Source organism: Pogonomyrmex barbatus, unplaced genomic scaffold (assembly GCF_055798465.1).
Source record: "Pogonomyrmex barbatus isolate J1 unplaced genomic scaffold, ASM5579846v1 scaffold1, whole genome shotgun sequence".
NCBI classification, from domain to species: Eukaryota; Metazoa; Arthropoda; class Insecta; order Hymenoptera; family Formicidae; genus Pogonomyrmex; species Pogonomyrmex barbatus.
In genome coordinates, this window is record NW_028297098.1 from 2,422,477 (window position 1) to 2,450,382 (window position 27,906).

Sequence of the window (27,906 nt, forward strand, 5' to 3'; positions counted from 1 at the left end):
TGTCTCATTTCCTAAAAGGAACTCAATTTCCGCGCAGTTCCGAACAATCGAGAATAAGATGTGAATGAGATCATGATTTGAAAACGATTGAATTCAAATTAGACATCATGTTAAAGCAACGGAAGCTTACTTTTTTCTTATTGTACAAGAAGATTTTCTTTTGTTTTCTGAATATTCTTCTGAATATTCAGAATATTTCATTTATATACGCCAATGACAATTAGTAATTAAAAATTCCCTTTCTACAAATTAAATAATGTATAATATAACAAACTAATAAATAATGTTTGGCGAATTTTAGAGTATTATAAAGAAATTAATTTTTTTAATTGTTTCTTTGCGTAACTGTATTTAATTTAAAGTAGCATTTATATATTATGATGGCAATTAATGCAATCAATTTTCATCATATATCTAATAACCAATATCAATGACATATCTTAATCAATGTAGATAATGATTAATACTGTATTGGTATTTAAGAAGGAATTTACTTTTATCAAATTGAATGTATCAGATAGAAATCTTATGATTAATTTAAGAGTTAAGATTTAAACGAGGCGTAGTAAAAAATATTGATAATACGATTATTCTGTTGCACAACAATTTGACATTAGCTTTTAAGATAACGATATCATTTCAAAGCTTCTAAAATACGTATTCATGTACTATATATAAATATGAACCAAATAAGTAATTAATAAGTAATGTAATTTTTTTATAGAAGATATCAAAAAACATTTTATAAAAATTTTAAAGATTTTTTTAAAGATTTTTTAAAGATTTTTTATTTTATTTATATTTGATTATATTAGAAATATGCAATTAACTGCTAAGTGATGCACTTCTTGAACAAATAATAAAATAAAAATTATGCAATTATATTATAATTTGTGATATCTTTTGCATTTTTATAAATTATTTTATAATATAAACATAATAAAATTAAAACATTTATCAATTTTTTTTTCAATTTTCATCTTAGAGATAATATGAAAGCGACGACGATCAAATATAATTTCTTACTTTCGCATCTTTCCATCTTTTCCATTTTGAACTGATTTTGTGCCACTTTCTTAGTGTCATTAAAAAAAAAAATATCAATATTGTTCCTCACATATCTTATTGGTCTTGCCGAAAGCTTCGAGTTTATGAGAAAATGACGGCAAAAGAGGAAAATTTTGTGTTCGTCTACGACAGAAACGAAAGTACAACGATGAAGAGAGAGCGAACGGACGAGATAGAAGCAGAGAGCTAGAGCTGGCCGTTGTGTGAAAGCGTCAGCACACACGTTTGTATGGTGGGTTGCCCGACAATAGGCATTGTGCACCCGCCATAACCAGGAACCGAACGCGACAGCACCACGCCAGCATTGTCCGAGTGTCAGCCAGCATCCTTCTCCTCTCTCGCTTTCTCTCATTCTCCCCGATTCCCTCACGCTCATCCTACATTTCGTTCATTTCGTTTTACTCTTCATAAATCCCTTCTTTTCTCATTTACTCGCTTACCGCGATCTTTGCCTTCTTAATATTTCGACTGGATATGATCTGTAACAGCTCAGATGCGACTCGATTAAACTGACGTCGTTTCTCAACCATAATGTGAATTCGAATAGAAGCTTTATCATACACAATATCTACACGCGTATCTGATAAGAATATGAATCTTAAATGATGGTGGGAGTGATATAAGCGATAGAGCAATATAAACTGATAAAAAGGATTCGTTGATCCGGTATATAAAGGAGTCTTAGTTAACACGAGTGCGTAATTGAGTGTGTTTTGCGTAGAGTAAAGAGTGAAATAAAATAAATATATATTTTTTTAGCAAGATGAAAGGTAAACTTATTGCTTAAAGTTTAAAGTGTAATCAATATTAATATTAATATTAATATTTTACTAAATAAATATTATTACGTAAATTATTTTAAAATATGTCAATGAAATAATAACGAGCATATAGTATAATTTTTGCATATATCGCAATTAATTTGATAAGTTTTGTAAAAAAATTGAAATTTTTTTCTAAAATGTATATGAAAAATTTTATTACTTTACATTATTAAATTTTTCAATTAATTATTACTTTCTATTAGATCTTAAAAATTTTAATCCAAACAAGATTATAATTTAATAATAATTATATAATTTAAATGTAAAAAATTCTTTTATACTTGACTAGACATTTCCATTTCTATTTGAAAAATTTAAACGGAAAATTATCATTACATCAGAACAATTATTATACTTACTATTATATTTTCTAATTTGTTTATTTAATACATTTTAGCCATAGTTTCCATTACGCTTTTGGTGTGTCTGTTGGGTGTATTTTATGCCCAAGCACAGGAAATCCGATGCCCAAATAGAGGGCCAAGAGATGGAGAGGAAGCTATTCTCATCCCTCATCCTACTAATTGCAGACATTATTTCGTCTGTGATTATGGCCGAGCGATCGTAATGAAATGTCCTGATGACTTACATTTCAATCCTATCGATAAAGTCTGCGATTACCCATGGCAAGCCGGATGCACAGCTCATTAATCAGTTTATAATGACATAATGACGTACATAACCACATATCAATATATGAATCACTATTGTATTGTATTACTAGACGGCTTTGTATACATTTTCTAATGAATAAATTATCTATAACTTAAAGTTATTTCATATATGTATTTGAGTTCATTTCCATTGAATCGATTAGTCAGTGAACAATAAGTGACATCGATATATCACTTAAAAATCGTTCGAAATAATGATAATAAGTTTCAATCAATTAATATATATACATTAAGCAATCTACAATTGTATTTTAATACTACGTATTTTAATATATATTTATAAATATGAAAATATTAAAATATTACTAGTAATATTACTAGGTATATTTTAAAATTCGAAGTAAGTGTTCGGCATCGAAATAGCTCGTATCATATGATAGTCGTGATCTTGGCGTTACGCGAACACTTTGTTACATTTTAACATCAACAGTTTAATGGGCAGTTTGTATTGTCAAATTAGCACTACTATGCAAATGCGTTTTACGGAAAGTATAACGAGCGGCAGCGAATGAACTTAAAATAGTAATTGCGCGTATGAAGGAGAACAGGTCGGCCATAAGTTCACTACTTTATCACTCACTCTTCCGGGCTTGTTGTATTTAGAAAAATTCTCTTCTGCACAATAGTTTAACTCGTTTAAGAGACAAATATTTTAAATCAGATGAAAAGATTTTTAAATAATTTTTGCATGTTTTGAGAGACACAGCATGTATTTTATTTTATGCATATTCTTAAAACATAAAATATTTCTATTTCAATATATATGCAAACAATAAATTGTTTGCATTGAAAATAATCTAAATTTGTATCATAAATAGTATGTTTAAAATGTATTTATTAATATCTTTTTCTATTAAAATTGATGCATTGGTAATAGGAATATAGATTAAAGCAATTCCACAATTTTCGGGATACTTTAAATGCGTGTAAAGGAGGAGACTGACAAGCTGAGAGAGAAACAAGAGCAAGAAGGGTAAAGTAAAAGAGAGTACAAGGAGGGATCGCAGACGCTAGGAAAGACCTCATCGTAGAAACGGTGACACTTAAATTCCCTATTTCGTTTTGAGCTCAATGCCCCGATGGAGTTTGTCGCCTTCATCGTCTACGCCGCTACCGCTTTCCGTGCTAGATCGCGTCGCGCCGACGTCGCTCTTCGTTCGTCAGTTAATGTCGTATTCTCCTTGCAAAAAGGAGAACGGGAGAAAGAGGCGCGTGAAAGGAAAGGAACGAACGAAGCGTCGGACAGAGAACTGCGGGAGCGAACGCGGATCGAGACTTCTTATCGGTACGAGTCAGCTACCGGCTGCCAGCCAGCTCGCTTACGCGCATCTCGTATGTTCCTTTTCATCTCTCGTTCCCTCCCTCTTGCACCCTCGTCGCCCTCTCTCGCCCGCGGTACTTTTTTCTTCCGTCACTTCCGCACCGGCTTCTCGCTTTACTTCTGCCATTTCCCACCTTGACACTAGCCGAAATGTATCCGGTCGGTGGAAGTGTCGACGAGGGCGCCGTTAATGGATTCTATTCTGTATCAAATTGGAAACCGATTGGTTGCCGTCGTTGTCATAAGATGCGCCACGAGATAGCTGTGTACCGATGATCGATCCAAGAGTGTTTCATTATTTGTTAATTTTACCGAAGCGAAAGAGACCTCATAATTGGCGAGACACTATTTTCACGTTGACAAATATGTAACATCTATAAATATATTATTTTCTTTTAGTGTCATTTATTTAGATATATGAAACTGATATATGAAATTATTTTTTCAGAAATCCGAGAAATAAAATTATTATTATATGATACATAATTTTAAAAATTATTCATTGTGTTTATTGTGTTTTAGGAAAAGTGCTTTAATAATAACTCATCATAATGTAATTCATATTATCAAAATGATTGAAAAAACATTAATATACATTAATAAAAATCCTATTCATCTTTCTCACAAAATGCAGATACAGTATATTCATAATTACGAGTTCGTTTTAATACAAACTGCATTTAACCTTTACTCGTTTACGTCGTTCTTCTCCGTTGTTTGGAAAATAAAGAAAATTTGGGATATATAATCTACCGTTTAATTTATATACTTGCTTTACCAGGTGGTACGTTCCGTCAAGGCCTTATGCGCGGCAAGAGGCGAGGGTGAATTAATAGCCAGACATTTTTCTAAGTAAGAAAGATAGAGAATGCAATAGTGAGGAAGGATAATGAAAGAAAAAGAGAGAGAGACAGTGATTATAAGACATTCGGATGGCATGCAAAGAACACGGAAGTCTTCTTTGCATTAGACTGCACTGAACTTAGGCTTCGTCAGCAGATTATAATCTTATTGCATGTCTCCTTGGGCTTGTACATTTATTATATGAGTTATACTAGTATAACTCATATTTTATTGAATATTATCGCGTTTCAATTGCTGATATCAAACCATACATTATATTTTATGATAAAAAATTAATAAAAAAATTCTAAAAAAATCTTAATTCTTCGTTATTCATATTATCGATAGTTAATCATATTATCGATAGTAATAGTGACATAGTTTACTTTTTGGTAAGCAATGTTAAATACAATTTTATAGAAAGTAATCAACTGTGAATATTTTGCAATTTATATTAGTCTCTTAAAAGTCTATTCACATTTTATTTATAGTGCATGCATATAGAATTTACGAAATATAGTAAAATTAAGAAGTGATATCATGAATGTAGATGCTTTTTGCGAAGTAACATATTTTGAAAAAGGATAGTAGTAAAAACAGTATGAGAATTCATCACATGGTATTTGTTCAACTAAAATGATACTTTAATAATATTGTTTTTATATTATACACACACACACACACACACACACACACACACACACACACACACACACACACACACACACACACACACACACACATACATGTTTAGACTAGCTATATATTATATTTGACTTTTCGTTCAATTGATATAAATAAAAAATATGTATAAAACTGTTCTTTTTAAAATTTTCTAACAATATTGTCATAGTTTATGTGAGTTTGAAACTAAAATAGTTTTTTGTAAGTTTTAAGATGTGTTCATAAATAAAATTTTTAAACAATTTCCGTACTCGTTTTTCTAAATTTCTTTAGCAAATATCTCTTTTCTTTAAAGATGCAATTTTACGTAAATAACAAGAAATTCTATTCTATTTATATATAAGATAATTCTGAGTCTATACAATAAATATTTTTAATTCTGTTACAAGAAATAGAGATTCTGTTACAAGAATTATTTGCGACATATCAAGAAAAAGAATATTGTTAAATATTTTTATTTACAAGCTTTCTAAAGTATATAGATAATTAAAATTATGACAATTAAGCGTATTTTTTTTTTTAATAACGTTGCTAAAATCCTATGAGAAGCGTAGACATCTTTTTGTTTGTCATATTACGGGATGGGAAAGTAGAGTAGAATCGGCTGAACGACTGGCAGTCGTCCTACGGTGTGTGTCCCCGAGGAAATCAAATTATCGATATATGTGGAGTCGATGTGCACACGTAACATATATATGACGAAGTGTAAGCTGAGAGCACAGGTGGCCGACTGATATTGGTTTTGCTTCCGGATTTGGCGGACACCCCTTACAGTAGTAGACACAAGCGAGACTCGGTACGAAGGGCAATTACCCCACTAAATATTCACAAGTTCATTACAAGCGGAGTTGGATGCATTCACCCTCTTCCTCGTCGCTTCTCACTCTCTCGTCCTTTACCTCTTGTCTTTACTTTCTCGTTTCTCTAACACAAGTCTCGTTTCTCTATACATTTTCGAAATAAACGCAATGTTAGAATTATTTCTTTGTTCACGACAAAAATAATATTATATTCTTTATTTTGGAAATTAATATACAGAAATAAATTTTTGGCAAATATCAATTTTTATTTAGTGAAAAAATTAATACAAATTGTACATATTTATTTAAATTAGTAAGACCTATATATTGTATAACTAAAATTTCAAGTCTTTAATTCACAATTTTGATATCTTAATACGCTGCTTAATACGTCGCCGCACCAACGTATTCTATCGTTGTCGAGAATGATATTGAAAAATTGTATATAAAATTGACTTTTTTATTTCAATCAGATAGGGATTAACTTTATACGACTTTCGTGTATCAGGTTTTTATATGACACCCTTTATATGCAGGCATGGCTGAAAATCTAAAGCTAACGGCGGTTCTCAGCACGCTGCTTGGACACGCTGCGAGGTTTCCGACAAAAAGCTCATAAAAATTTAATAGATCGTTCGGCCCGAATGCAATGGCAAACTTTTTATGGCTTATAAATGTTTCGTTTGACCGAAAACAATTTTCTCGGTCCGAAGATCACGACGTAAACTCATAGCGGCGTTGGTCAGCTCAATACATCTTTCTAAAAACATTACCTTTTTAATCTAAAAAATTCGTAAGAACACTAAATTTAAAGTTATCTTGCCGTTACTAATGTAAACCATAAATTAATGTACCAGTTTATAAATTATCATTATTATTATAAAATGCTAAAAACAAATGTCAAATAATTTTAGTTATCGACATTTAAATAAAGGTAAGCAAAATTGTCATTTTATTTTTTCTAATTTCTTTGCTTATTGAATGCTATAATTAATATTGTTAGATAAAAATCAATAATGATGTCTGTGGGATTGATTTCTGCCATATCGTATTTTACTCGGAATTTTCGAGGAGATCGCACGTCAGCTATTCTGTGGGGACTCCGATTAAAATTCGATCGGTTATCGTCGGTACGTCGTGTGATATTCCGATTTATGTACGGTGCTGATAACAATCCAGCGGATTATTGAAATTGACGTATCGATTGATCAACAGATACGATATCAGAAATGATGTGTTCTTCTAAGGCAACGTAGTATCAAAATGCATATAAAAATAAAATTAACACATGATTATTTTAATCAATTATTAAAAATAATATATATATATATCAACTGAGTAATAATCACAAAAATCATATAAACATATATTCAAATCATAATAAATTTTTAAGAATTACGAGCTGCTTTTTTGTTTCGTTTCATACATTTTGTTTCATACCTTTCAGTATTTATAATATTACAATAATCAAATACAACTTTGTTTGATTAGTTTTTTTCTCTGTTAAACACTATAATTGTGTAATAGCTAAATAGAAATAACTCAATTTGTCATGAAAGAATTTTCACGCTTATTTTTCTCTTCAATATTGCAAATGATGCATATTAGTACTGAATACTTAAGATTTTTTCTGAGAATTTGAGAATTAAATTAGCACCTCAGCATTCAGAGGCTGTTTTTTACTTTTATCGTTCGCGTGGAATCCACGCTCATAATCCTATTGCTTTACTTTATGAAGATATTGCACAGATGCAAAAGGTGGAACTAGCCGCGCGAGGGCTGTAAAGGAAAGGGCGACAGAGCTCTTCTCCCTCGGACTCGATCTGGATTTACGATATTAGTTGCAACAGCACCTGAACCCAAAGCAGCCAACCTTGTTTTAAACTATCTCAGCCTGGCTCCTTACCTCACACGCGCGTTGAATTGGTTTCCTTTATTTATTTTGATACTTCGTATTACAGTTTGTACCTTAAATCCCTCCCTTCCTAATTTGTTTTTAAAGAAATAGCTTCTTCGTTCAAAAACCAAATATTTCATTCAAGTTTATGTATGATAAACATTTCATAATTATTATTTAATAACACATACAATATAAATATTATTAAAATAAAATAGAATTCTTTTCATAAAGAGAATTTTTTTATTTATGATTTCTCAAAAATTGCTCAAAAATTTTTTTAGATTTTTTGTGGTTATGCATTCTTGTATTACTACCACCAATTTGAAAAACAGATGCATTTATATAACACATAAGACCCACTTTGAATAGGTGAATTTATGTACTATCAGATAGTGAAAGCAATATAAATGAGATTTTAAGTATACCTATCGTAAGTATATATGTATATTGCGCGTGAATGCATACGTTTACCTCCATCTTTTCTCGTTTCTCTCTTTTAAGCATTTTTTCTATTTTTGTCGACAAAGAGATATGATAAATATTCACAGCATATTCAATCAGCAGACGACTACGGAATTACTTTTTAACAAACTGTTGACATATATTATTAGAAATTAAATTACGCATAATTTTCAGAAAATTTTAATATATATTAATATGAGTGTATATATAATATTTCTTAATAATAACAATATAATAAATTATTATAATGAAATAATATCAAACATCATAAATTATTTTCTTGTTATTAGCTTGTTATAAGCTGATATTTTATATAAATTATGTACATATTAAATTTATTTTGCTAATAAATGCATAGAAATAACATTTGTTTTGCAAGAATATATCGTAAAAGCGCGGATACACGCGTTTCGAATGAAGGGGATGCATATCAAAATACATCGCGAAGTAAATCATATCAGAACACTGAATAAATGCATAAATGAGAGAGCACGGTTAAACGCTGAATAATTCGAGGTAATTTCGAGACGAAAAACTTTCATTTGCGTGAAAAGGCTTTTGGAAGTAAGTAAGGGCGGATTGTTGTTAGGAGCTACAGGGGCAAGCAGCCAAGCCGCTGCGCGCTGGTGTGAATTTCATTAAAAGCACCAGACGAATAAAAGGGAGAGGAAGAAAGAAAGAGCGAAAGAAAGAGAGAGAGAGAGAAAGAGAGAGAGAGAATCTGTGAAGAAAAATGAATGAATTTATAGTTTTTAATATTTGTTCATTGTATTATCTTGACAAGGACGAAAAAGATATGAATCCGCATAAAGTGTTGCAGAAAAGATGTAAAACATCCTTGCTTACAATTGCTTATCATTCGAGTTTCTCTCTGAAGGCATCGTTCTTCTATAAAATAAAAGATTAATATTCTTATTTTGCCGTAAACGCAGGATGAATGCAATTTATTATCGTTGATGCATTAATAAATGTTCGATAGCTTTGAGGAAATAATTATTAAACATGACAAGATAAATTAGAAACCAAATATTTAATGTAATATGACAAAAATATAAATTTAATTTATTTTACATATAATTATCATTAAATATATTTTTGCATAAAGAAATAAAGAAAGTATCTTTTGCGATAATTATTTTGAAATAGTTTATTGTCAAATCAAAGAGTTGTTCTCAATATAGCAAAAGTTTAAAGATATTGCTTTCGGTCAATGGCTCTCTGCATTTGAATAGATGATATAAACGGTAGAAGTGATGTTGAAGGACGTGATATAGGGTTGGTGTTAAAGGACAAAGAGAAGCGAAAGGCAGCAGGAGTAGGAAACACAGGTTGGTTTTCGAGGGCCCGGCGGAATGTTGCGTCAGTACTGTCGATGAATAGAGAGGTAATGAATCGCAGTGGACACCAACATGGAAGAGGCGAGGCAATTCTAGGCATTTGGCTGGACTCTATCTAAAAAATGTATATGTATACACACACACACACACACACACACACACACACACACACACACACGTGCATATATATGTTCAAGATCTCGCAATCCACCTGTTATCTGTACTTCCGGCAATAAATACAATTAATAGATGTAGACTGAGTACAGCAATGGCACACTAAAATCTGAAATGATATTCATTCTTTTATTTAAAGCTACTGCAATACTGATGTGAATGCTGTACATTAAAGAACGTATAGCAGCTAAACGTTACAAATATAAGAATATTCTTATATAAATGTCCTTAATGCTCTTCTTTATTTTATTCTACCCTCACACCTCGAGTTTCTCTTATAATCGACCGTTCCTGTCTGTGACAGCTGTGCGCAAGGAAATATAATTTATACGGGACAGAGTTGCTTGATTTATATATTTGCTAGGAACATAAGGCTTGTATTTGAACTTCCGGTGAGAGATTATGTGAAAGAAGAACAGAATCCATTATTAATAAATATGTATGTGTATATATATATATATATATATATTAAATATATTAGATAAACTCACATTATCTCGTAGTTTAAACATTAGTTTATAATAAATTTGATTAAACACATCTCAAGCAACAGATGAACTCTGATTAGAAATTACATTGAGCAGTTTTATCTGCTAATGCAAAATCGAAAATGTCATCTATTAGAATCTTATAGTGTATAATCCACAAAGTGTTAATCGATACTTTTATTGTTTTACGAAAGCAATCCAAATATTTTTTGCTCTCTTTGTAAGTACTCTCTCTCTCTCTGTCTCTCTCTCTCTCTCTCTCTCTCTCTCTCTCTCTCTCTCCCTTTCTCTCTCTGTCTCTCTTTTTCTCTCTCTACGTTTCGCGTTACTTATCTCGACACGGGGAGCACGATCGATTGAATTTAGGATTACAAGTACGAGGAAAATCACTTTGCAATGAGGTCGATGGAAGAGAAGCGCCTCGAGCAACCTTCCAGAAATAACCGAATCATTTAGATTTCGAGGATAGCAGAGGATGGTTGGGGGATAGGGTTGTTATAGAACCTTCCTGAGCGGCAGAAAGATGTTGCGTGGATCGACGAACGTGAAAGTGTGGGTGATGGAAGGGTAAGAGGAAAAAACGCCGATACTTTTATCGGTACCGAACAGCCCTGAAGCGTCCACGATCCAGACTTCATAGTATTTTTGATCGAAATATACGAACTTACATATCATTATGTGCAAACTTAAGCCTTTTATTTAATTCTTTATAAAACGTAAATACATATCTTTAATAGTTAACTTTGATAATGAAGAAATGGCAACTAAATGATTAATTTATAATTGGAAATTATACCTTTATTATGTTATACAGCTGTAATATTTTAGTTTTTAACATAATTTATAAATCTAAATGAATTTTAGAAGATGACAGTATAAAAACTTTCTAAATTTTTAAATTAGAAAAAGAAAGATTCTTTTAAGATATTAAAAAATATTGTGTCTTATATGATATTTAAATAAAACGTGATACTTAATAAATTAAATAATGTCTGATTCTATTTTGAAAAATTCATTATTTTAAATTTATCTATATTTACTAATTCTTAACATTATCGAATTTCCGTTGTTGAATTTCCGAAAGTTGTCGATCCAATTTGGTTGTGAAAGATCTCCATTAGATTTTCATACAGAATAATCTACGGAAATTTTAATCAAAATCAGATTTGCATCAAATTTACTTAGACACGTTATAATTGCTACAATTATATCCTTTCCTTTAAATATCTCAACGTTGCACTCAATGGTTGCAAGTCGCCAACATCTTCTGCACGCCATCTTGCCATAATCCCAATCTTCATGAATTTCATACATTATTATTGTTACAATGTGAAATCCAATCGTACGTGTCTAGTTTCGTGCATAAAAAGCATATAACTTCTCGTAAGCAATTACCCCGGCCTCTAATTGGTATATAACGTATCGTGTCGCGTATATTGTTTTGCGCCGTATCCAACGTATACGAAAACCATATGGATAGCTTGTTGCGAGCTATTACTTTGGAATTTAATTGGCGCACGTTGCAAAGCAACATAGCACATTTTGCTGAGCCGCACAGAATACACGATACAATCAATACTATCAGATAAAGAAACCGGTTATGATAATAATTATTTCATAAAATAGCATGCTTTCATATTACATATTATAATATCTTGTTATTATAGTTAAATTTGGTATTAATAATTGTTATTGGATATACAATTTCATTTTAATATTTATTGTAACCGCGTAATGCAATTTACTTTGAAATACATCTCATCGTTACTAATTATATTCGATTGACAATAGATCTGTGCCACTCACATTTTTATATCGTATCCTCCTTCAAAAAAAAAAAAAAAAAAAACAGAATATTAAGGTAGAAAAATGATATATGATAATTTTACACGTTTAACATATCATGGGCTAATGAAGGACTTGCAACCAGGATTAATTTGGATAAATTTAAAAACAAATCTAGCTTTAAAAGAGATATGTGCGTGCGACTTTTCACGCAAAAGTCACGTACGTTTTATCTCGTCGCACTGGCATACATATTTGCACCTTTAAAACGAGGTGAATGACAGGCACTGGAGAGAGAGACATTTTAGATATAGTTCATAATGCGAACATTTCAAACCACAGCACCGCCATTTTTTATTACATCTTTTTGCTCTTTGGTCTGGAACGATGGGCCAAATGTTATGCACGGTGGTCGTACCATCTACGCAGTAACATGATGTTATAAAAATCCTATAAAAGCCTGTTTCCCGGTGGATGGCGGGCGGGCGGCAATACCCGACAGCACACCGGCCTCGTATCCGCGGCTTAACTATCCTCAGATATTATGTATTTTCATAATATTTTACACCAGTGTGTTGTATCCGGTGTGTCGTCACTGTGCACACCAGGGTATATCCTATGTGGGATCTGCGAAATGCTGACGCGGTTAAAAAGCCAGCGCAAAAAACATAGCATGAAAATTGTATTATTTATTACAAGACATATTTATTATGTTACCTGCACTATTTGTAAATTAACTGCGTTAAAAAATAAATGTAACAACTTAAAAATTTTTATGTAAAACAAAAATAATTTGCTTAGATTTATTTAGATATATCTTTTAATTTGAAAAAAAAGTTTAAAATAATGTTTTTCTATTCTACGTGTTTGTCGACTATTTACACAATGAGATCTTTTGTCTTAAATTCTTATTAGAGTTTTGTCTAGAAAGTAAGAAATTCACTACGCATGTTATCCTTGCGTTAATTTTGGATTATATGTTGAAACAGGAGCGTAAAAGGTCACAGGATGACGTAATTTACGCTTTTATCGTTTGCGTTACGGCTAACATGGGAGCTCTTAACGGTGTTGTGCATCGTTTTATCATTAATATGTTAGCTGAAAAGGTGTTTAATAATAAAATTATGTATTAAAAAATATACTTTTTAAGATAAATTTTATAGAACAAGAAAATTACTGTAAATTTTCATTTGAGTAAACATGCATTAAATTAATTACCTTCATTTAGTAACAAGCATATAATTATTGCATATATAAAAATAAAAGAACGTATCCAGTATTCATTATGATTTTATATTCTTATTGATTCAAACATTATTATTACAATGTTGAAATGTTTTTTTTATATTTTATATTTTAGTTTATATTTTATGTATTGAGAAATTCATAAAATTTATAACGTTCGAAGTGTCTGATTTCAATATGCAGATATCATTATGTATAAAATGTTTCGTAATATCAGAATAATTTGGGGCACAAATATTTTATAACCACCAATTCATTTGTGAAGCCATTAAGGAAAATGTAATGTGCAGTCATATCAGAACTTGAATCTTTACGAGTGCGATATCCGTCGTGTCTAAATTACAACGCAACGTCGCGTAGCGCATTTCGAAACGTATAAGATATTTCCGTGTGCTGGTGATAGTTATCTGGAATGTTCATGGCTATCCTATATATGTATAGTCGTATTTTGAAACGATGAGCCATGAGCAATGACGATTATTAGCAGTCATTATGTGATCTTTTCGATAACACGGTTATCTTCTGCGGAAGTAAGAGTTCGAGCAAAACAATTCTCTCAATGGCAAATCTATTTAATCAATTTGCTTGAAACACATGTCATGTTCATTTTTATCAGAATCGATAACAATAATAATACAGGTCATTTTTCTCTGAATTATGCGTAAATTATGCGTGAATTTATACAATTATTAATTTATACAATGTGTACAATTAAAATATATAATTGTACATTATTAGTAACAAACAGTTTAATTTGTAACAAATTTTTATAAAACACAAAATATCATATTTAAAATATGTATATATTTTAAATATGTTTTTTATTGTTATAAAGTTATACAATTAATTAACAAGACATTAAAAGACATTTTCTATAGATCTCGAATATTAATATTAACAGCACAATTCTATATTATTTAAGATTTATTTATCATATATTTAATTTAATTTCCTTTACTTTAGATATCTGTTCTGCATATGAATGTAAAATCTTCGTATGATGTTTTGCACAAAACAAAGCGATCTGCTTTAAACTCTCGACACGGCGAAAAAAGCCATGGACGGAAGGGTAGGCGGACTGTTTTGCTTACGTATTACCGTAAGCGTCGGCTATAAAAATCAGCGAGGAGGTGGAAGTAGAAACGAGATCGACGAGATTCTCTAGTTTGAAGTGCGCGCGCGAGAGCGAATGGTGCTTTTGAAGGTGCGAGATAGTACGGAGTATACGGCACCGAATGGTAGATGGTGGATGGTCCTCGGGGATGGGGTTAGTCATAAACGACGTGAAATCGGAAGAAAAACTGCTAAACGAAAATGCCTGCCCCGGAAGATCGGGACGGACGATCTAATGGGGAAAATAATGGATTTTCGGTAGTAAAGATCGCCTGGCCAGATCTCGGTTCGTCTACCCTTGCCCATCTTACTTTGCGATTTCACTCTTCTCGCACCTAACAGTACGCGGAATTGGGGCACACAAGTCGTATCATCGAATAAAACTTTATCTCGCACCTCACCGGCATGCGTCACAGTATTACAGTGAACTCGAGACTTCGCCAATTAGCAAATAAATGTTCCTTGATAATTTTTTTTCGACGAATACAATTTCGTGTATCTTTCGATCTCTCAATAATGCTTACGGAATATTTAATTTTACTTCTGATAGAATTACTGAAACACCATGTTAGGACGCTATTAAACTTTTAATATCTATTCTAATTATATTTCTCTGTTGAGAGAAAGAGAGAGAGAGAGAGAGAGAGAGAGAGAGAGAGAGAGAGAGAGAGAGAGAGAGAGAAGATTTTACGCTGTGTTTAATTCACGAAATGTCATATAACACATAAGAATTTTTATATCGTTATTAATATTCAACGTGTAAATCGAAGAATCGGAAATACGATAAGGGTAGGGATTACCCTATTATTCCTTGTACAGTGGCTTCCTGGTTGCTTCCGTAAGAGGAAGTTTCAGATTCAACCGTCGTCCAAATTGACCGGACGGATTATCGAAGCTTCCTCCGGACTAATTGATTGTTTGCAAAATTTTATGCAGGTCTTGCGCATGGAGAGAGGATTTATTGTTCGTCGACACGCTAACTTTACCGTGTGCGTTACGTGGATTCTATGAAAGTACACATGGCTTCATATTTTCAACGCTTGTATAGTCGCATTCACGAAAGGGAGAAGAAAAAAAAATAAATAAATTGTGCACAGTACCCCAAGCGCGTGAAAGTTTCTTTCTCTAAAGGTCTCTATGGAATGTTACGTCGCGTGACGTAGTTGGTGTGGCGGTATTTTATTCCAAAATTTTCGTGTATTTCGTGTACTCTGAGGTAGCTTTTTAAGCTTGCGGCTTATGCTCCACAAAACTCGAATATCTCGACATTTAGTTTTTATCACGATAGTTAGCTTCTTTTTCTTTTATTCATTTATTCGCGTACGCTTTTTAGGAAGGATTTTTATATTCATAGCGATTTAAATTGTCGAAAATGAACGCATTAAAAGAGATAATCACAAAAATAATAATGACAAATATAATATATAATATAATAATGACAAATTTTTCCTAAGTATTGCAATTGCCTTTAAGTGAAGAAAGTATAAATATATATATTGGAATCATAAACAATCATATAATGATCGCTTATAATATTTCTTCTTTATTATTGGGAATTTCGCGGTCTTCGATACGCGTGAATTTCATTCCGTTGCATCGGCGCATAGTTCACTATACAAAGCGGGACGATGTAACGTAGGGGAATACGAGAGGGAGGATACAGCAGAACGGAGAGAGGAACCCTGGTAGCGTGCAGTCTATCAGAGATTAGCGGCTCGATCCATTAGGGAGTGATTTAGCTCGACGGTCCCCGAGCACTCTCTGCTACCGTTCAGACAGCGCCATACTAGCCATGCCATGCTTCCACGCGTCGCCACACCATCATCCTTAACACTAGTACGAACGTACATATCTGATACGTAATCATACAGTTAGTCGCACTATTGTGCAGCGAATGCGTGCCTTTCCACATTATAAATTCTATTGTTTAAATTCTATTATTTATTAAGAATAGAGAGATATTTATTAAGAATAGAATTTTCTGATGAAGGTTGTGAATAAAGTATTGTCTTCTCTTATAGCTTGAAAGTTGAAAAATAATTATTCCAATTATTTAATTAAATACATATATTCTTTATAATTCTAATTGTATTAAATAAAGTTTATGCCTTTCAAGTTAATCATCGTAATGTTGGTATCTGTTTTAAAGGCATATACGTATACGTATATATTATGTAATATAATAAATTCTAAAGGAAAGGAAAGAATGGAGCAAGTTTTATCTAAAATTTTACTTAAAAATTATTCAAAATAAATTAAATTTAAAAGAATTTATATGTTTAATGTTGACAATTGTTTCATGACATTTGCAGACATCTAATATACATTTGTTGAGTATTAATATTTTTCTTTTCAGTATTCTTTATTTATGGTTAAAAAGAGTAGGCGAGTTCTGGCTTATGAGAACAAAGAGTAAAATTTAGAATATATGAGACTAAATGGATCGAGAATGAACACGTACAGTGAGGCAAAGCTTCGCGATTGGGTCCCAGGGGCGCGATGTGTCGTGCCTAATTACAATGGCCAACGCTTCTCTCTGTCCAAATACAAACAGCGAAGCTAATGTGCACCATCGCTGAAACGCAGATTGCCGGATCGCACCTTACACCGCTCTGTCAATATCTGTCGATATTGCTAGCCGTTAGGAGTCTGTTTGTATTTACTGCTGGCTGGACGACCGATAGCTTGCAATAGCGAAACAAATAACAGTATATAGTGCATGTTCCTATTCAAGTAGGCTGATTTACATATGATACATCGGTATGTGTTTGAGGAATTTCCTGCGTTCTTTCATATTTAAAAATTGAATGTATGGCCTCTGAATGTAAATTAATTATACATTGATACTAATTTTCCTTTGTTGTATTTAATTAACAGGAAACAACGATTTGTTTATTCCATATAATTGAAATAAGTCATACACTTATTTAATAATAATTAAATAAATCTAACAAGTATATTAATTTTAAAATTTAATGTTATTAATATTAAGTTATTTATGATATTTCAATAAATATTATACATTAGAATAATTATCAAGTTAAAAAATGTTTAATAAAATTTTGCACCTACGATAAAATATTTATACCGTTTAAAAACAGTTGCAATGTAAAATTATTACATATCTCGTATTTTACTTATACAAATAATCCTATAATAATCCAATAATTTTATAAATAATATTTTAATACATTGTATGGTAAACGTATTTCCATAAATATTTAAAATTTCTGTCATAAGCATTAACTCTGGATATTACAGGATACTTACTGCACAAAGGAAAATTTAATTTTTGCTTTATCGTTTAAATATAAGCGTGGAAAATAAATACGATATAACATTTTAGTTATTTTCGTAAATATGTGCTGCTATAAATGACAATTAGTAGCCCGCAGCAAAAAGCATTTTATTGTGCACTGCCTACAAAGCAAATCGAGTAACCCGCAAGTTATAATAAAAAATATTAAGCTTATAGTTTGAAACAGCATTTCAACCGATGGACAATGAAGCTGAGATAGGTAGAAATAATGGGGATGTAAAGAGAGGGTACCTTTTTGAAATGCAAGCCAATTTTCATTGTCCAGATTAATGGATGCCGCAAACGAATGGCGCCAAATATCACATATTTTCCGGATAATATGCTGCGCTCGTAAATAATGACAGTTTCTAGCTACTTTTCATATAAAAACCTTTCATCATAGATGAAAGTTAGTTATATAATATCTCTAAAAGTTAAATAGAAAAATTGTTTCAAGAACAATTTATTTTAAATGTAATATTTATATGTGATTTATATGTGTTAATAAAATCATAAGAATATTTATAAATACATATTTAAAACATGTTTTTGAGCGCTTTTAATATAATCACAAATACATCATACATAATAATGAGAATTATTATTACTACTTTTTTTACTAAAATGGATTAAATTTTTTACTAAAATATTCTTCTTATTTTGATACTAATTTCTTTCGATTTTCGTTATATTTAATAAAGAAGTATAAACGAAAACATCATTATTGCATTAAAGAAATTGAAAACTAATTGCAATCTTATTAAACAAGTTAGAAGTAATTTTCAATCTCCTAACTTGTGAAATTAGACGTTTTGTATTGGATATCCAACTCAACGATGGCTATCGTATAATCGTGTTCCTTTCAGTATCAAACGGTTTCAAGACAGAGTGTTATAAGAAACTTAATTGTTCCATATAAGCAAATACAATTTCAATGACGGAATTTTACTATCCATCCGCGACCACGGAGTTGCCTAGGAAAATGAGATGGGAGGACAGCCAATTACCACCGAGAGCAATTACTGAGAGCAATTAACGCAAAAGTTACAATAAGTAATTAGTACCTTCGCAAGTACTTGCTTATAATTAACTTACGTGCAGCTGCATTTTCCCATTATCACCTATTTTTCGATGTTAAGCTGGCGCCGGTTTCTGGCACTATGCTGATTATGTTGGACAGCGGAAAAAGAGAATTGAGAAAAATGAAATTCCAGAATTTCCAGACTCTCAACTGCATTGTTGTGTCTACAGAAAAATTATATTTTGTCCTTTTAAAACAGAAAACATAAAAATGTTTAGTAATAATGGATAATGCTATTTAATATAATCTTTTTTACCTTCTCTTCCTGTATTTTTAAAATCAACACTTAAATAAATATAAAATTAATTAATTGTCCAAAGTGTCAATTAAAAATTGATTTTTCTATACATATACATAATATTAAAAATTTGATTAGAGTATACGTTTATAAAAAAATTATTTTTAGCAACAAATAATATATTAAATTATTATTCATAAAGAAATAATAATATTTAATTACACACACATACATACACACACACACACACACACACACACACACACACACACACACATAAAACGTATAAATATATAATTTATATATAGTTTAAATTAATATTGTTCTATGATTTAATTGCGCTCTTATCGCGCCCGACCAGATACGTAGCTCACTATTTTATTATTATACTTTTATGTATATAAAGACAAATTTAATTTAAATAAATTTAATAAATTATATTTATAATTATAAAAATATCAAGACAAAGATAAACGATCAACAAGCGTTACCTCATATCTCACGTTTATGTCTCTCCTTTCTGTGTGGGCTTTACAAATAAACACGAGAGTGCTGTTACAAGATAAGGTTTACGATGTTCATTCCAACAGAATATATATATATATATATATATATATATCTTATCTGCAACGCGCCTATATTCAGAATAGACAAGTTATGTTAACTTATGAAAGAAATTATTGCTTTAAAAACTTTTTATTACTGGTCTTGTCATTGTTCATACATGTTGATACAAAAATGTATAATTATTTCTTAGACTCACATTGTCTTATCAAATTATCAACAATTATCTTATCAACAATTATCTTATCAACAATTTTTAATAAATTTAAATTTTTAATAAAGTATAATTTCACACATTTAAAGTGTAATTTCGCAATAATAATGAACACGAAAGAGCATAAGTCTAAATTAATCTAAATTTTTAATTATATGTAAACGCGTTATTTTTTTCAAATGTAATTTCTTCGATATCATATATGAATCATCGTAATCTTTTTTATAACGCACCCATATAAACTGTATATAACTGTCACATTAATGTCACAGGTGAGACAATAGAAATCTAAGGAAATAAAAGGAAAGAATAAAATACGACCCTCGGATTTGTCCATTCGTGCGGCTTGATGAGTGGTTTTAAATCACTATAGACTTTTACTCCTGTTCGGAAAATCGTATGATTTTCCTATATATTTTTCAGATTATATATTGCTTAATTTCTATCTTTTATATGTCAATATTGTTATATTATAACCGCTAATTAGATTTATCAAATAAGTGCAGTAATTAATTAAACATATTAAACATATTAAACATTTTTTACATTTTTTTTTATTTTTTATGTTCTACTTTTTAAATTATGTACGCACAAATATAAAAATTAATATTGTAATTATTATTCCAGCTTGGAAGTGATGCTTACGCATTCGTGGACTTCGCAGATCATACAACAGCTTCTGCAGCGTTAATGATTCTTAACCAGCGATTCGTTTTAGAAAAGGTATGTGATATCTATTGCAATTTTTTAAGCTGTCATTATTGTATTTATTAACTCTTGTAAAATTTTACTATTCCTCGAAATAAAAATTCTATTTTTTTAAATATCTTTACTGAATATTTTTTTATAATTTTTGAATACATACAAGGAAATAAACACACAGGTTTAATAAAGTTTGTCAATTCCATCGAAATAAAATTTATAAACGTAAATTAAAGTAGAATAGAACAAATAACGTTTTACCATGTATCTCACTTTCCCCTTCGTCCTTCTCTCTGTCTCTCTCTCTCTCTCTCTCTCTCTCTCTCTCTCTCTCTCTCTCTCTCTCTTCTCTTTTGCCGTTTTAGTCTTTCCCCTCACGTCTTCCTTCATCTTCCTGCGTCATATTCGAATTCCATGTGCAGTTAAAGTTCGCCGGTTGACGGTTACCAGCAGTATTCGCGAGGAACGTCGGCAGCGGTTGCGAGTGAATCAACGATGGTAGCGCGCAAGGACAAGTCTGTGGTTGGAGGTGAAGCGGGGTCGTGCTCAAGGGGTCCGCTAGAGGTTGGGAGAAGGTATTGGGATCCGGCTGGAATAGCTAATGCTCGAATATGTCATAGTTTGGTGGGATGTGGTCAGAATTATACATGCTACACGATATATACGCCAAGTTACTTCATTCTCCTCCATTGCTCTCCTATTACCATGCACCTCCCGCCGCTTCTTCTCCTACTCTTACCCCGTCTCTCCACCGCTGCCGCGCCGTCTCGTTCCCCATGCCTACCATACTTACTCATCTCTACGGTCCTTCCTGACCTCGCTTCGTTCTCCCGCTCGCGGCCTTCGCGGCTTCCATTTCATACACCACTACCACTATCAACACCCTCCAATTCGCCATCCGCGTATATCGTACCGTAACGCGGGGAGTTACTCGGTTAGTTTAGATTCGCTCAAGTAAGTTTTGATGTCGTGCACGCCTACCCCGCGGTCCTCTCCGATCGCCTAACCCCTGGCCACCGAACATTCTTCGGGAACCGTAGTACTATCTTCCATGAGTCGCTTGCTAGCGAGGTTTCTCGTAGCTTTCTCTCCATCTGTTTATACGTTTCTCTTTCTCTCTTTCTTACTCTCTTGCTCTCTTCCCCATTCGCTTTCTGTCCCACTTTTCCTCGAGTCTCCGTCTTCTCCAAAGAACCGTCGAGTTCGCTATTACCGCCGACACATTACTAATGCTGAACTGGTCGTAATAGATTGGATGCCTAGAACTTGGATACGCCAACTAATGTGGCAGACTAACCCCTTTCACTCGACATTCTCCCCTCGCTCTTCGCTCCGTCTATCATCCTACGATTCTGCGTATGTCGCAATTCGACGAGTGTAAGTAGAGCGTGATCGTACCGTGCTAACCAAACTTTCGTGAAAAATGATTGTCCCTTATAGTTTCTTATTTGAGTTTAGATGTACGGCGGATTTACGACAAAAGACATATGCTTTTTTAAATCACATTTGAAACTTTTGCAAATATTACGGATTTTTGCAAATAATACGACAGTAATGCTCTAATTATTTATCAAACAACGGCAATAGCCAAAGAAGTTAATTGAAATTAAGATAAAACAGAATTTCCTATTTTTTCTAGTGGCAATAATCGCAGAAATAATGTCCTTTTGTGCCGAGTAGACTTCTTGTTTCTCATTAGGACCTCGCGAGATTTTTGTAACGTTGTTGAGAAAAAAATTCTTACGAGCTTCGCCAGCAACCTGGCTGAAAGGAATTCGGAAGTAAGTCGGAGCAGAAGTTCGGCCAAAAGAAGAATTTCTTATGCGCAGCGGAATACCTATTCCGCATTGCGGTCCTAAGCGTGCAGCCGAGCGGCGCGATCGCTAAGGAAAGCGCGCCGGCATTTCGCTATGTAACGAGGGGAATTAACCCCCAAGTTTAAGCGCGATACAGCCGCCGACTTTACTTTACTTACCTACCCGTGTCCCACACCACTGAATTCACCCCCTTCGCCATCGCTGCCGTTACTGTTTCCCTCCCGTCTTCCGCAAGCCCCCATACAGTACAGTCTCCGCGTCGCTCGTTAGCTCGAATTATACTTGCACGTGACTTCGCTAGAAACGCTATATCGGGCGCGATCGTGCATGGCGAATAATTCCCCGCCGGGGTTATTAATATGGTGCGCCTCGTTTCTCAATCTGCAGCGTTTAATTTTAAACCGATCCGGCGCAGCAGGGTACTAGGTATTCCGACTGATGTGACCGTAGTGAGCCCGCGAATCAATGTAGGGGCCTTTGTGTAAACGTTACGGTTGTGTCGCTGCAACGCGAATAGCCCGCTGTTTACCTCATTGTATTCGATTACGATGCCGGGGGTAATTAGCTCCGGCGGTAATGGTAATCGATACCGATAGTATCAATTACCTACGCGTGGGCGAAACATTTGTCTTTCTTGCTGATAATGTATCGAAACGTCGATTGCCCGGGAACTTTACACCGTAATGTACCAGCTGTAAATAGCTCCCAAGTACGGGAGTAAGGAAGATGTAAATCCTCCCTCGACTGTGTTTGCAGAAACTTATTGGCTGTCACGCTGATGTTTCTAATTTTCATTCACAGCTCTGAATGATGATGTATTGTTCGTTGATGGTTTGTTGATTCTTCTGTGGGATTATTAGTTTCCTCATTATGTAAAACAGATGTATCACGTAATTATAATTTTATCCTGTCAATCCATAAAACCTCTTTGCAACCAACGGTTTGCGTGATATGGAGCTGTTTTAACCGAGATTCGGAATATATATATATAATTATTATATCTTTTTAATTCAGAATTCAATTTATATTATTAATAAAATGCAATAACTATTAAGGTTAAATTAAAGAAATAATAATTGTATTTAATATTTTAAGTTATTTGCATTTACCTTTCAGAAGCATAAATTTTGTTACAATGTACTTGCATGTAACTATGTCATCACTTAACTAACTACAGTGAGATAGCAAACACTGATATCAAATGACGAATAGATAGCTTCCCAATTCTATTCTGTGATGTTCAGAACGACGGACACAGATGGGAAGAAGAGGATAGTAGGTATATGATCTCGTAACTTTAGCTTGGCTTTACTCTCCACCTTGTTTATGGATATCATCGTTGTCTTATTTGTGAATATATAGTATGTTTCCTGAACGAGAAGCCTGAGCACGGGTTGGTTGACAATTGCACCAATCTCTTAACAAGAGCAATCGAGGATATAGCACCGAATGTTGATACCTTCTCTAATTTAGAAACACATTCGTGGGAGTTGAGAAATATCCTAGCGAGAGAAACTGATTATAGCTGCAATGAGTGTTGTTATAAAATCTTAAGATTTTTTTATTCAAGATTTTTCCAAACAAGTTTTAAAAGATTTTACTTAAACTTTGCAAAATCGTACAATTTTTTTATGTACGCAAAACTTATATTTTATATTTTAAAAATATCAGTATTTTAACATTTTATATTACATAATTAAGATTTTATATTCTGTTGTCAATATTTTTATTTGATTTCAAGGTAAAGCGACATTACGCCTTAGATGAAAGAAACGATTTATAGTATAGTACCGCCTTCACTCTTTCGGAACAATGCGTTCAAAAAGAAGCGTGGGCAGAAACGTGTTTACTGGCGTTACGCTCTTTGTACTCGATGGCTAGTGATGTAACGGTTGACAATCTGTGCTAACGTTTTGACAGAGAATGTGTCGAAGTTATGAATGGTAGAAGCCAATCTCCGCGGGTGGATAGGTATTGTACCACGCGTCGTGCTTGCGATGTTTTGTCTCCTCAGTTGCCCTCGAAAATCTTTCAGCCATTCTTCGGTCAACTCACACAACCAATAGAAATCTGACAAAATGATATTTCGTCTACTGTAAAGAAAGCTATCAAATACGAACAAAATGTATTTGTCTATTGAAATAATAGAAAAAAACAGACTATATAAAAAAGAGAATAGAAGAAACATAAAACATAATCATAATATAAGATAAATAAAAATAAAGATTTTAAACTAGCATCAAACTTAGCACAAAATCATGTTTTAACATATAATTAATGTAATATTTTCTTTAACATAATATTTTTAGTATCATATTTATACAGTAAGATGTATCTTAAAGCATAAAATGAAATATAAAATATAAAGTACTTTCCGAAATAATTTTTATCACTCAAGAGTGGTGGAAGTGCCGAAAATAAGTAGCAATGCAAAACAAGAAAATAAAGAAAGAAAAGCACAGAGGACGAATGAATTTCGAAAAGCACGTACTTCTTCCAAGTATAGAAAGATATGTCAGCTATGAATATCGACGAGAAGCAGATACGAGTCGCAGAAACGGAAATCAGTTGGGAGTACCAAGTTACGATTGAGATTTAAGTTATTGACAAGCTACTTTGGCGAACCTCCACTGAGATCTGGCTGGTTTATCCCGGAGGCCCACTGCCTTTTGATTTCCCTCAGGATCCAACCCTTGAGATTCTATTCTTCTGCCCACAATGAGGCCCTGCTTTTATGCTACTTCATCTCCATTGCGAACGTCTTGCTTTCGCTAGTTCATATATGACAATGTGTTGTACACACATAAGTCAATAAACTTCCATTTTTCATAAATTTCTAAGCTATCTCTACAGAACTATTATTTTAGCATTAATCTATTATCTTCGACATAATAAACCAACATTATTTATTTATGCTTTATTATATATAAGTGTTTTTTATATACAATGTGCAGAGATGAGAAAGGGGACATATTTCATATTTAACACACTGCAAGAGATAAAATATTATTATACTCACAAATTAGCAAAAAAAATTGTAAGATTTTTAAAATGACAACGATTCGATCTAGAAATTGTACGAATTCTTCGTGATAGCAATAATAATGACAATAATAAGCTCACGAACCGCTATTACTTCAATAATGACATTCGGATTGGTATGTTAGTCGCCTTGTCTCTCTAATAAAACAGAAGTTGATGCTATTCCATCGCTTATGGTTAGGAAGCACGCGACTGCACTTCGCATCGTAAATATTAGCCGCTACTTGTTTTAAAGAGAGATTGAAGAGAACCTTGTCAATTCGATGAGTTTAGATGATTGCCGACAATTGAACGCAAGAAATGATAAGAGATACTACTTGACTGCATTATCAATATTACAATATGAAATGCATTCTTTATGTAACTTTATCATTGTTTAAAATTAAAAAACAAGTATATTAAGATAAATGAATCAGATAAAATCAAAATCCCTCAGAAAAATAGTGCATATTATTAATATATTATCACAATTTCTCCTCAACTATTTAAGAAGAATATTCTTATTCTTCTTTTGTTTAAGTAAAAGAATAATACTGTACATTATATAATAATATACATAATGGATATTGTAACAATATTGTAACGAGAAATCACGAAGCATAGATCTGATTAATCGTTATGATTCTTAGCGTTCTTCCAACATTTAACGTTTCCTCGTTTTTCAACGAATGGCTATCCGAAAACTACTCTATCGAGGGAATAGCTGAGAGAGTCAAACGAACGATGGTCAGCAGCACGAACAGTGGACATTTCACCCATTTCCCCTCGGCCCCTTTTGCCCCCAGCTCGACACGTAGTATATTTTATCGCATTACTGGCATTGTTGCATCAGCACCCCCGCTGCACCTCGGCGGTTACCACTGAACGTGCAGCCGCCCGCTCGTTCGCCAGCCTCCCCGTCCGAGCCGAACACCATTCCACGAGGATTAAATATTGACTGCGATTCTGATTTATAGTAATTGCCGGAGGGAATGGCGAGAAAGTGAGATGAAACGGACCAGAGGGAGAGGCGTTGAGCGACGGGGCACGGGAGGGAAAGGGGACATCCGAATGGATGGGTGAGGCGCAGACTGGACGGTTTTCGAGGGTAGATGGGGGTGTCGAAGCCAGCGGTGGAGGAGGAAAGCCATTCCCGCGCCGCTTTCGCTCGCTGACAGATGCATTTGCCAAAGTGTTGCGGACGTTTCTGGCTCATTCCACGTCGTCACGCGGCATGTTGTTATTATCGTACGTTTTTATTTAGCGTCGCGGCGCACACCAGTTACAACGTCAATACATAATGCTACATGGCGTAATCTACATGTCTGATAAATGCAACTTTTTCAAGGTATGATTGTACCGAGCGGATATTATGGATGATATCGGATTTTACGGTTATCCGTAATTTCGTAGAAAACATTTGCTGCTGAAAATCACCGTTGCTTGAAAGATCGAAAGCTGATAGTGAATATTGTGACGGATATACGATTGTATATTGACATTAAGCATGTGTTGAAAATGTAGACTTTTTCATGGAATATACATGAAATAAGCACATTCACCAATAAACGAAATTTATTCATTGGAAGAAACTTTTTTCCGGAAGAGTACGTACAGCCAGGAAACTAATGTAAAGTTTTAATTTATTTTGATTTGCAAATGTGTTTCAGTCTGTTTTTGAGCGATGTTACATTTCTAAAAACAGATTTTTTTAATAAATATAAAAATTAAGATTTTGAATATAAATTAAACTTAAGAAATATAAAAAACATTTTATTCTTTTAGATATGCAACTATCAATCTCTATGCAAGTTATTATATCTAAGCATAATAGTGAGCAACAGTTAAATATTTTATTTGTGAATTTTGATTTATGTATGTATATGTAAACGCTGCATTTAATTCCATCACTCTTGTAATCCTAAAATACATTTATAACCTAACTGGTAAAGCCCTGTTTGCAAAACGGATTTACGATCTATACTTTTGTTTTTTTCGCCCTTGTTTTTTTTTTTCTTTATATTTCGGATCACACATATTCCTTGCCACACTGCAATATACTCGGCACGTATGTACGTATATTATTTTTCGCGATAGTCGTATATACATTTCGTAATAACATTTTAGTCGCACGCGCATCGTTCATTCGCGGCCTACTATCCAACTCTAAATTCTAACCCGAGCAGAATTTTCAGGCAGATTTTCAAACAATTATTTCGGGGTACACTACGTCCGCGTTTTGCAATTAATTAT

At 32.9% G+C, this 27,906-nt stretch overlaps 3 protein-coding genes across 7 annotated transcripts in view; 2 read left to right on the forward strand and 1 right to left on the reverse strand.

The window, feature by feature from the left end:
* Positions 1–27,906, forward strand: part of LOC105424743 (cytotoxic granule-associated RNA binding protein tiar-1-like) — a 106,368-nt gene that overhangs the window by 62,609 nt on the left and 15,853 nt on the right. For 2 of the 3 annotated variants that reach the window (XM_089085306.1, XM_089085305.1), the window contains exon 3: positions 20,741–20,836. In XM_089085306.1, the coding sequence (XP_088941432.1) occupies positions 20,741–20,836 (96 nt within the window). Of the gene's footprint in view, positions 1–20,740; positions 23,616–27,906 lie in introns of those variants that run through there. The other variant, XM_089085304.1, reaches the window with a different exon arrangement.
* The window catches only part of LOC112552453 (uncharacterized), a 61,945-nt gene that overhangs the window by 8,085 nt on the left and 25,954 nt on the right, over positions 1–27,906 (reverse strand). The gene's annotated exons all lie outside the window — the stretch shown is intronic.
* On the forward strand, positions 1,718–2,667 carry LOC105424747 (peritrophin-1). Its single transcript, XM_011635143.3, has 2 exons — positions 1,718–1,838; positions 2,290–2,667. Exons 1-2 carry the CDS (start codon positions 1,832–1,834, stop codon positions 2,541–2,543), a joined length of 261 nt encoding a protein of 86 aa, XP_011633445.1. The 5' UTR covers positions 1,718–1,831; the 3' UTR covers positions 2,544–2,667.